General features: G+C 37.1%; 1 protein-coding gene across 4 annotated transcripts in view; it reads left to right on the top strand.

Moving 5' to 3' along the window:
- Positions 1-221: 221 nt before the first annotated feature.
- trip10a (thyroid hormone receptor interactor 10a) overlaps positions 222-12,170 on the top strand; it is a 29,567-nt gene continuing 17,618 nt past the window's right edge. For all 4 annotated transcript variants that reach the window (XM_082178421.1, XM_082178420.1, XM_082178419.1 and 1 more), the window contains exons 1-2: positions 222-464; positions 11,617-11,732. In XM_082178421.1, coding sequence (XP_082034547.1) covers positions 441-464; positions 11,617-11,732 — 140 coding nt within the window. In that variant the 5' untranslated portion in view covers positions 222-440. The remainder of the gene's footprint in view (positions 465-11,616; positions 11,733-12,170) is intronic.

The raw sequence follows: 12,170 nt of genomic DNA, 5'->3' as shown, positions 1-12,170 counted from the left end.
ATTGATAAAATGAATGGAAAATGGTTTCAGGATGTATGTATTGATTGACTGTTGACCTGTGGAGGTAATATTTTAATAAAAGTGTTATATGTTCATAAACGTCCCCCTCTGTTTTGAAGTTCTCTCACTCCGTCTGTTGATCGACATGCAGTCTGAAAGCTGGAAACTGGATCCGGCGGCTCCTTTAAGAATTAGGGATCTGGGAGTGACGCGGCAATGAAATCCAGTTGATCCTTCTCTTGCTCAGCAACGAAAAGTATTTGTGCCGCCACAAAGTAGCTCGCGCTGGAGAACCATACCGATTTGTTCTGTGTTGCGCGTGAATGTGGGAAAAAGATATGAGTCGCTTTCTTTGATCTTATTTTGAACATCTGTTACTCTCGTAAATTGGGATAACTTTTCAGGCTAATAGAGGAGGGAAAGTGGTAGGAGAGCTGAACATGGACTGGGGCACTGAGCTTTGGGTAAGTTCGGAGGATAAACTCTGTTTTATGTTTCATTTTTCTGTTTCAGAAAGTCCGAGTCCGATTCAAAGGCACCAATGAACTTCTCGATTTAATACATGGGCGTAAGCGTGATTTATGACAATAGTTTTTTTGCTAACTGGAAGAAGATAAATGCACGAAAAGACTATCTGGCAGATTGTGAAACAGATTTATGACCTAATTGTTCGAACTACACGATTGTCATCATGTAATTCGATTAATTGCCACGTTTAATGTGAACATCCGCTCTAACACAAAGTTGAGCAGAATCATAGCAGCAGCAACAACAACAGTATCGCCGTTAACTTCATATAATCAGAGTCGGCCCAGTCACCGTCTACAATCTCTATTTAACATTGATGTAGGCTATGCATACGTATGTATACATACATACATGCATGCATACATACATACATACATACATACATACAGTACAGGTCAAAAGTTGGGAAACATTACTATTTGTTATGCTTTTGAAAGAAGTCTCGTATGCTCATCAATCCTGCATTTATTTGATAAAAAATACAGAAAAAAACACACACTAATATTGTGATATATTATTACAATTTAAAATAATGTTTTTCTATTTTAATATACTTTAAAATATCATTTATTTCTGTGATGCAAAACTGAATTTTCATCTGCCATTTCTCCAGTCTTCAGTGTCACATGATCCTTCAGAAATCATTCTAATATGCTGATTTCATTCTCAGTTATTATCAATGTTGGAAACAGTTGTGCTGCTTAATATTTTCTTGGAACCTGTGATACTTTTTTTCAGGATTCATTGATGAATAAAAAGTTCAAAAGAACAGCATTTTTTTCAACATAGAAATCTTTTCTAACAATATAAATCTTTACTATAACTTTTTGTATATCAATTTAACACATCCTTGCTGAATAAAAGTTTTAATTTCTTAAAAAAAAAAAAAAAATACTGACCCCAAACTTTTGAACGGTAGTGTATATTGTTACAAAAGATGTATATTTTAAATAAATGCTGTTCTTTTCTAACTTTTTATTCATCAACGAATCCTGAGAAAAGTATCACAGGTTATGAAAATTAAGCTAAGCAGCACAACTGTTTCCAACATTGATAATAAATCAGCATATTAGAATGATTTCTGAAGGATCATGTGACACTGAAGACTGGAGTAACGGCTGAAGAAAATTCAACTTTGCATCACAGAAATAAATTACATTTTAAAAATATGTTAAAATAGAAAGCCATTATTTTAAATTATTATATTTCACAATATTACTGTTTACTGTATTTCTGACCAAATAAATGCAGGCTTGATGAGCATAAGAGACTTCTTTCAAAAACATTTGAAAGTTAACATTAAAAAATCATATTTTTTCAAAACTTTTTTCCGGTACTGAATGCATACATGCATGTATACATACAAACATGTATAGATACATGCATAGATACATCTATGTATGTATCCATCCATCCATTTTTTATTTGGGGAGATAGTTGTTTATTCAATATGACATGAGTGAACTATAACCAACAACTTCAACCATAAATGTCACTATTTTGTGTTTAGTGGCCTACTCTGTTTTCTTTTCTTAGTCTCTGGCTGTTTTGTACATATGTTTTGGCTTCGTTTATCTGCTCAGACAGGCTTAATAGTCTCCTGCTAATGGGAATTGCTAGCTGATTATTCATCATTTCTGTTGCTTGATTTGAATGTTTTCTGTAGATTTGGAGATTAGTTTAATAAGCAGTCCCTGTCTATCAGTATCATCTGACAATGAGGAGCTCTTGAATTGATGATCTTTATTTAGTTACACAAATTGCATTTGTTTTTGTTCACATTTATCAGCTAGACATCAGTCTTGTCACCCGAAGCACTTTCACAAAGGTAGAAATGGTTTAGAGAAATTGTCAGTGCTTGTTTCTGATTGCATCATCATCAGCTGTGTTTCATCCTGCCTGTTTTAGTTCTCGCATTGCCATCACATTATGTCCCATCTGCACAGAGGTTCCCACCTCTTTCGACAAGAGACAGATTTTACACAGACCCTTCCACATGCCTGCAGTGTTGCAAATGGAGCGTTACTCTGAAATGGGTGGAGATTGTTTGACCTCATTGCTGTTGTTGCTCCCCTTAGGCCTCTGTCCGCTGTCCCCTTTCCATCTTCTACTGTACCAGCCTAATTAGTTTTGCCCTAATTTCATAAAAACACATCACTTCATGTTGCTGTTTATTTTGTGGTCCGCTTCACTAGAAAGTTTCCCTTTTGCGTGCTTTTTGAGGGATGCTACTTTCAACCATGGAAATAACAGTAGTTTCATCTTCTGTAGTAGACAGAAGTGAAAGTTGGTGTTTGTGTGGACTTGTTTCTCAGCTTTAGACGCTTGAGGCGGTCCAGGTGGGAAGGGCATTCGTTGGTTCTCATAAGTCTGGCTTTGGTTTACCGTCACTCTTAGCAATGTCTAACCTAATTGGTTTTGGTTGGGTTAGTCATTAAGTGCCATTCCCATGGCTACACTGTGGCATCTGTCCACTCCTTTGCTGTTAAGCCACTTGCTATTTTTGGAAGCTCAAGATTTCAGATGTGTACCAATGGGAGTGTGGATGATTTTTGTTGATTTGAATTCTTTCTGCATTTCTTGAGAAATGCCACACAACAGGCTCCTTATAAGTCATAAGAGCATGACGAAGGACAGCGGTATTTCGCTGTGTACTCTCGTCTCGTGGAGGCTGTAGACTCAGTGCTACTCTCTGCTCAGGCTGGGAGAATAGCTTTAGTTTGCACTATGGGGAGGAGGAGTTAATGATGGCAGTAAAGTACAAGAGGAGGGGTCAAGACTGGGCCGAATACAGTGCTACGGATAAGAGGAACCCTGCTGTAAATTGTGCTCAGGACTGTTTTTATAGATTGACTGGATGTTTGCAGAGGGAATCTCTGTTGGTTTAAAGATTGTGATGATAGCAGCTGGTGTGAAGTTTGATTGAAGCCACCACTGATTCAAATCAGGGGAGTTGTTTCAGTGCATTAGCTACAGCCATGACCTAATAGTATTGGCAATGGCATAAATTTAGTTTTTCGCAAAGTTTGCTGCTTCAGTTGTCGTGCTGTTGATGAAATTGTTTCTAAATTGATCCGAGTTATCAGGTGATCTTTAAATAGTTGCAAAAAGCTTATTGACCCCAAATTTTTCAGTTTTTTGGACCTGGCACAAAATGACCAGAGTATCATCAGCACATGGGAAAGTGTGAACGAGCAATAATCAGGTGAACTCACTTTTCATTCTGTTTGGATTATAAGAGCAGACTGATGGTTATGAACTGAAGGAAGAAATGCTTCCAATCACTGTGTTCTTTTGTTAGCAAACAATGGTTACTTCCCAAAAAAAGATGTGTAGCCATCCCATCATTGCTTTGCATGAAAGTGGCCTCACATGCAAGGAAATTGCTGCAAAGAATATTGCACATGAAAGAGCCATTGACTGAATCAATAACTCTTTCTACGCTAGCATTTTTAGAAAATGTTGCCAGCCACAGCCAGCGTTTTTTGATAATTTTCACAACAATTTCAGAATATTTTGTTGTATGAATATTTGAACATGCCATATATCAAAAGAAAGAACAGAGAAAGAACCTCTGCTTTTAAACAATTTTCATTCTAGCTTCATGCATTGTTTTGTTTTTTTATCAACACTTGAATGTGGGTAAGTTTCATTAAAAAAGCTACATTTTGAGCAAAAAGTTGATCAAATCTTGTTTTTGTCAAAGACTACATCCAGATCTGATTCAGAACGATGATCAAAACATAGATGGAATAGACAGAGTCCATCAACACCCCTAATGCTTGCACAGTCCTAAAGCTTGTCCTGGGTCGACATTTCTTTCAGTAACATTAAGCAGTTTTGGTGTATATGCTGTTTAATGTTGTTGATGGTGTTATTTTACATATGCATCTGCTTACATGTGATATCGCTTGTTTCTGCATCTTCCTCGGACGTGTTTTGATCAGGAGATTCAGTACTCTTTCAGAAGATGCGTTATAGCGCTTCCTACCGATTAACAGTGAAAACATGAAATTAAAGCAGGAAAATTCCATCAATGGCAGAGGAAAGAGTTAAAAACTTCAAGGAGAGGTGTTCGGTTCAACTGCAGTGAAAACAGCATTGACGTCCCAGAGTGTCCAGCAAGCGCCGGGACCGTCTCCTCCTAAGGTTTCGGGTATGGAATCCTGTCGCCACTGGTGCAGAGCTGCTCAATATTGGCAGCAGGTGGGCATGAGTGAGTGTATCTGCACAGTGCACACACAGTGAGGCCAAGACTTTGGACAACGGCCTGGTGTCAAGAAGAGCAGCAAAGAAGCCACTTCTCTTCAAGAAAAACATCAATGACAGACTGAAATTCTGCAGGAAGTACAAGGACTGGACAGCAGGCTTGTTTTCTCTGATGAACTTTCTTCCAACTGTTTGGGACCTGTGTCGTGCCAACAGTGAAGCATGCTGAGACCTTCCATGTGTGGGGCTGCTTTTTATCCAAGGGAATGGGATCTTTCAAAATTTTGCCCAAAAACACTGCCAGGAATAAAGAATGGTATCAAAAAAATCCTGCAAGAGCTACTTCTATGACACAGGTGCAATTTGGTATGATTAAGCACCATAATTAATATGTTAAGCACCATGTCACAAGGCAAGAGTAATAATGAAGTGGATCAGAGATCATTACATTGAAATTTTAACCTGTGGTCAGTCCTCAAAAGGTGAGTGGAAAAGCGAAACCCACAAATTGCGATCAATTCCGAGCACTTATAAGGCAAGGCTTAACAGTATAAGCCTAACAGTCAGGATTTGGCCCAGAAGCTGATTTCCAGCATGTCAGAGCGAATTGCAGAGGTTATGAAGAAGAACACTGTAAATATTGACTCTTTGTATATGTTGAATGCTCTTGCCAATAAGAACCTTTAAAGCTTATGAAGTGCTTAAGTTTTACTTTAGATATAGTAACGTAAAAAAAGCAGCAAACTTTGCGAAACACAAAATGTATGCCTCTGCCTGTGAACTGCTGGCCATGGCTGTACATTAAAGGTTTAGTTGACCCATCTTCGAAACAAAAAATATTATTCTTTTTTAAAATACGTTTCATTATTTCTGATCCAAAAATCTTTGTACTTTTTGAAGTTAAATGTTGATTACTGTATGCTTAGATTTTCAATAGGCATACAAGTTATGAGAAAATATATAAAAATATCTTTGTTTCCAATGATTACCGAAAGTCTGTAGTCTATGACTTGATTTTAATGTAAATTATGTGAGTAAATTATGACAGAATAAAATGTTTGGTGCGAACAAATCCTTTAGCATTTTAATTTTCTTCTGTGAATTTCATTGAAACTAAGAAATGGCCATTATATTTCACCCAAAAAGAAAGTATATTTTTAGCCTATTTTTAAGACAATTGAGATATTTAAAAAGATTATTTCATTTTTATTGAACCCCCAAATTCACAGTAGCCTACTGTAATGCAAAAAAGGTCCAATACTATAAAAACATATCAAGCCAAGGCAATCGAGAGTTTAAAGGGATAGTTCACTTTGAAATTAAATTTTGGTATGTTTTAGCTTACCTCAAGGGCATCCAAGATGTAGGTGTCTTTTTTTCCGCAGTAGTTTCAATTTTGATATTTTTAGGTCAAACCGTTCTTGTCTGTCAGTCATATAATGCTGGTCGATGGTCACTGTCTCAAAACACAAGCACAGAGTCCAAATTAAAACAATTCCCCGTCGTCCAAATTAAACAATTCCCCATCGTAAGTACACATTGATGGCCTAAGACACGAAACGAGCGGTTTGTGTGAGAAAACGAACAGTATTTATATTGTTTTTACCTCTTGAACACAGCTGCGTCCAAGTGATCTGAGAGCGCGGGCGGGTATAGATATATACAATAGAAGTCGCCTTGGCTACGGCAGTTCATTGGAACGATTTGGACTCGGTGCATGCTCTTTTAGGTGGTGACCATCGCTAAAACATACCAAAATTTTATTTCAAAGTGAACTATCCCTTTAAGGAAAAATGTAAAAAGCCTTTGAGTCATGGCTTAGGCATTTTAAAACAGATAACCGCACACCGACACGTTGCGACTAATGAGCCTTCATCAGGGTGTTGACAACAATCATTTCCAGAGTCCTATTAAACAGCAATTAATTAGACATATGGCATATTCACCTGATTACGTAAATCTAGAATAATCACAAGAGAGACATTTTTTATGATTAATAATGTAAAGAGAACATATCTCACCAAAATATATTAAACCAAACACAATATGTTCAAATTAACAAAATACTTTATAACTTCAATATATATTTATAAACGCGTCAGTGTGCGATTATCTGTTTCCTGTTTTTAAATGCCTGAGCCATGACTCAGTAAAGGCTTTTTAAAATATTTTTTCCTTAAACTCTCGAGTGCCTTGGGTTGATATGTTTTTTTTTTTAACTATCCCTACACACAAAGAGCACCGGGATAAGGATTCTACACCCCACGCAGCACTTTTTGCGTTCCTTGTTTAATGGAAGGTCAAATACTATTTTAAATATGCATCACAGTTAAAAAAAAAAAAGTACTATTATTTACAGTAATGACAATGAGATTATTTTCACTTCATAATAATGAGAATTTTGAAATGAAGAATAATGTCACTATGCAAAAAAAACAAAAAACTTTTTGACATTCTTTTCTTTTTATATTTCAAATATTTGCGGTTGTCTTAAGACGCAAACTAACAGAAGCTTATCTTGGGACATAAACAACTGCCTCACGAGGCTTTGTTTTGAAGTTGAAAAGCGCTCTATTTTTGCGAGTGAGTGGGTTGTGAGGGGGCAGGGAATTCTTCTCTTGTTCTATATTAATGGACTCCATTTTGAGGAGAGAGGAGGAGGAGGTGGAGTCAGGACATGGCCTGGCTTGTTAGGAATGTCATCCCAAAGGCACCTCCCTCCTTCCCACTTCAAAAACGCATATCTACATCCAGGCCGATGGAGGTAGCACTGAGGGGGTGGGGGACATTTCAAGATATCATCACTCTCAAGTGGTCAGGCCCGTACTTGAAATGTAACAGAGCGCCCCACCAAATAAGGAACTGGGAAAAAAGGAAAAATACAGCCAAACCAGGCAGTTTCAGATGTTATTTTCTTGCTGGCATATGTTTGACAAATTAATCTAGGTCTTTTTTTGTATTGCTTCAGGTATGCTGTAGGAAATAGAATGTTATATTCATATTTTTGTTGAGCACAGCTGAAATGCAGCAGGAAGTGGGGAAGACTTCCACTTCCTGTGTTCTGTCTGCTCCGTCACTTGTGTCAGGATGCTTTTAAAGCCCTGAGGAACCCTCTGCCTAGCACAGATAACGTTATAGGGTCAAGGGTTGCGAACAGGGAAGGGAATCTCTGGGATGTCCTCTGTGTGGGCACTGGGCAGGCACGTTTCTAGTTCGGTTATAGCCTACATTTAGCCTTGGACTTCTGCCGATTGTATTTATACTTCAAAATTCATAGTTGTGTTCATTTGTGAAAATTATCACGATGACCAAAACATGTAAGAATCATAAGCTTTTGTTAGTCACAGACCTTATTTTCTGCAATAAGCCAAAAGCCAATTGGGATTTTGTCGAGGGAACCAGGGTGATGCTAATTTCCGGGTTGGCTTACAAAAATAGCTGGGCGTTGAGTTTCTGCAGAAACGAAGCTGGCAAACTGTCTGGTCTTCCTCTTTTCACTTGCATTTTTACTTGCTCTCGCATTAGTTTGATCAACTCCAGTCAGGAGACTTCACACAATCTGATGCAGGCTTTCAGCTGATGTTTAGAATTAGTCAAACTTATGAAGTACCTTTCCACCTTCATGATTGCATTCATTTGGACAAATTCGCCTAAAGCTGTAGCGTATCATTTTACAATTATAATGCATGCAGCTTTTACTAGTTCATATTAGATTAGAGACTATGCATGTAATAATCATTTGTACTTTTAAAAATTCATTTCTGCAGGATTTATAATAACTAGAGAAGGGAAAACATTACAAATGATGAGAAACTTCCCCTTATAAATTCATAAAAAGTTCAACCTAAAAAAGTTCAGTGAGATGTTATAAACCCAAAAGATACCATTTCTGATTCATCCTTAAAGGGTTAGTTCACCCAAAAATTTTAATGAATAATTTACTCACCCTCAAGTCATCCTAGGTGTATATGATTTTCTTCTTTCAGCCGAACACAATGGGAGTTATATTAAAAAATATCCTGGCTCTTCCAAGCTTTATAATGGGAGTGAATGGTAACAGATTTTGAAGCACATAAAAGCACATCCATCCATCATAAAGTAATCCATATGACTCCAGGGTGCTAATAAATGCCTTCTGAAGTGAAGCGAAACGTTTTTGTAAGAAACGTATCCATATTCGTAACTTTATAAACTTTATTAGCCTTTATTAACCCCCTGGAGTTGTAGAAATGACTTTTATGATGGATTGATATGCTATTTTGGGCTTCAAAATCTAAGGAACCATTCACTCCCATTATAATGCTTGGAAGAGCCAGGATATTATTTAATATTACTCCGATTGTGTTTGGCTGAAAGAAGAAAGTCATATACACCTAGGATGGCTTAAAGGTATAGTGGAGGATTTTCTTTTTCCGGGTGGATCATCAAGACCATTGGTCCTCCTAATTGTCAATCATTCTGGTGATATGTTTACGTAAGGCCGTCCTACGTGCTCGTCCTTTCTGCGCATGCGCACTTTCAGGTGTATATGTGTGGTGAGCTATGGTTTCAGCCATTCATTGAAGCTCGCCGTTCTCACCGGGTTTTTTCAAAATGTCTGAGGGTCGCAAGAGAAAAAGTGTCTACGAATTGTATGACAAGAAGAGAAAGGCCTCTGAAGAAAGAAACAAGACCAGAGTGTTTTTAGGAGAATATTTCACACGCTGGCGTGCGCTAAAAGCACAGGTTGGGCTTCCCACTGATGCCTCAGTCGCGAAGTTTCTACTCGACAGGTAAAGTTTGGCATGCTATTTGGAGAAATCCATTTAAAATCACTGCTAGTAAAAGTTAATGTAAGCTATGATTAGCGATGCTAGCCGTCTCTCGTGCACACGTTTTATAGGCGTTCCCTCTCGGGAGCAGGTAGAGTGTTGCGCATGTGCATTTTTTCAAAAAGTGGAGAGGGCGATTCTTTTCTAAAATTCGGGAAAATCCTAAACTATACCTTTAAGGGTGAGTAAATTCATTTTAAATTTTTGATGAACTAAACCTTTAATATTTCAACTGACCAACAGCATGTTTGCCCATTTTCTAGTGTTTTCTGATCCATATTAACTGCTTCGCAGTGTTTCAACATCTCAGGAGTGTTTTTTTTCTTTTTTTTTTTTTGGCAATCACATTTTAAAGAGTCAGGAAACTCTAAACAACATTTTCTGATATGTAAACAGATATGCTTGCTTTGCTTATCATAGAAGATGATGATAGCATCAGTTAATTTAAGGGAGAAAAAAGGTTAATTAATTGTGGATTCTTTTTTTTTACTCAATTTTTATCTTTCACACTCTTAGAAGAAAAGGTTCTATATAGAACCTTAACAGTTGGCGTCATAGAACCTTTTATGGGAAACCATCATGTGATCATTTAACTGATTTAGTTGTAATTTTTTTATTTTTTTTATTTCTATGAATGAAAACGCTCGCAAACATACTTTATCAAATAACGCATTAAACATTAAATTATTATGCAATCATATTAGACATTTTTTTCTTACATAAAAAAAAGTCAAGACCCCTATTGAAGCAGTTTTTCTAAGAGTGCAGGTTTAAAATCTACATAATGTTAATGTCGCAGGATGCTGTGTAGTGTAATGCTTAAGTTCTTCAATGAAACATTGTGTCTCAAAATTAGTAATAAAAAAATGTGTCCTGTTTACCAGTTGACAGGTCATGAACCCAGAGACTCATCATCCACAGATTCCTGTTTTATTGCTTGCATGCTAAATTATTTCTTATGTTTGCACATGGTTCTATTGACAAGGGTTCCTCTAATGCATGTTTCTTACAGATATAGCCTAGTGAACAATACTTATATTTTGCATATGGCATAGAACTGCATGATTCTGGATAAATTAAGAATCACGATTATTATTATATATATTTTTTCAAATCATTCAGATCCCGTGATTCATGATCAAAATAACATTATTTATTTAACGTAATTTACTAGAGGTTCTGACAAAATGTTAATTGCTGCTGTCTATTTAAAATTAATTTAAATTCATTATTTAAAAAAATCGCTTTGAATGAATGATTCAATGACTCACTTATAAATACTTGGTTCATCAAGTCAAGTCAAAGTTTATTTATATAGCACTTTTTAAAAACAACAGGTGTTTAACAAAGTGCTGTACACACATATCCTTTATCGATAATGCAAACAACCAACATGACTTAAAATAAAAGGAATAAAAAACAAAACAATAAAACAATACTCTCACATAGCGTCAAATGCCAAACTGTAGTAGTGAGTTTTGAGATTCGATTTAAAAATAGCAAGGGTTTGAGCCTGTCTGATGTGCAGAGTCATGTGCTATCCGAAGAGTCATGTTCAGCTCTATTCTGATTGCTACCATTACATCAGTGTTTATATCTGAACTATAAACTTTTGTTTTATCCCAGTACTTCTGTGATAATTTGAATATTTGTAACACAGAAATAATGATACTGTGTGGTTGAAAAGCTGTTTCATACCTATACATGATCTGAATTTCCCGATATGATTTTGTCAATGGTTTAATAAACATGGCCGAATCGTTGTCGTTTTGGAATGAGATCGTGTGGGTGTTTTTGAATCGAGATCGCGATGTTTTAACGATTAAACCTGCATCTCTAGTATGATTACGGAGTAATAATCAGTGTGAAGAAAGTGTTATGCTTCCCTATAATAATATCATAACTTGTAACCATTCACTGTGAGCTGCCACAGCTACCTGAATAAGAATAAGGAATGATGTCAGACCACCACAATCAAATGATTTAGATCAGTGTCTGACAAATCAAAATAAGCAAAAAAATGTTTTACATTTTTATTTAAGAGCCTGGTCTCGATTTTGTATTACAGGACCAATATGACATCCTTGATAAGCACACACAATCTGGCTTGGACTTGGTGGAGAAATACGTGAAGTTTGTGAAGGAGCGAACAGAGATTGAACAGAATTATGCCAAGCAACTACGGTAAGAGATCTTAATATCTAGGCTATCCTGTTGGCCTGTTTGAGTGTGTACATGTGTATGCATGCTTGTGAATGTTTATCCAGAGCTGGGGGTGATTGTGAAATATTCTGGTCCCATGACTGAACGGGGCAGAGCTGAACTTGTTGGCACCTCTGAGCTGTAGAGTTGGCCTCGGCCCAGAGGATAAGCATATCCGCGCCTGCTCCCCTTCTCATTCATGACTATGCCTTGACACTTACTTGATCTCTGCCAGACTGTTCAGAGTTCCACACGCTACCTCTTTCTTTCCTCCCTCCCTCCCGCCCGCTCTGAGAGAAGTGGGGAAGTGGGAGCAGACGAGCATATGACTGAGGGGATGTGGAGGGATAGAGTGAAAGTGTGGAAAGCTGCTTGGCATTGGCTTCTGTCTCGGCTTCTCGTATGCAAAGGAAGGAAACA

The sequence above is a fragment of the Leuciscus leuciscus genome (genome assembly GCF_965113295.1).
Source record: "Leuciscus leuciscus genome assembly, chromosome: 1".
NCBI lineage: Eukaryota > Metazoa > Chordata > Actinopteri > Cypriniformes > Leuciscidae > Leuciscus > Leuciscus leuciscus.
Note: the sequence above shows the minus strand (reverse complement) of the source record. Positions and strands in the feature narration are given on the sequence as shown.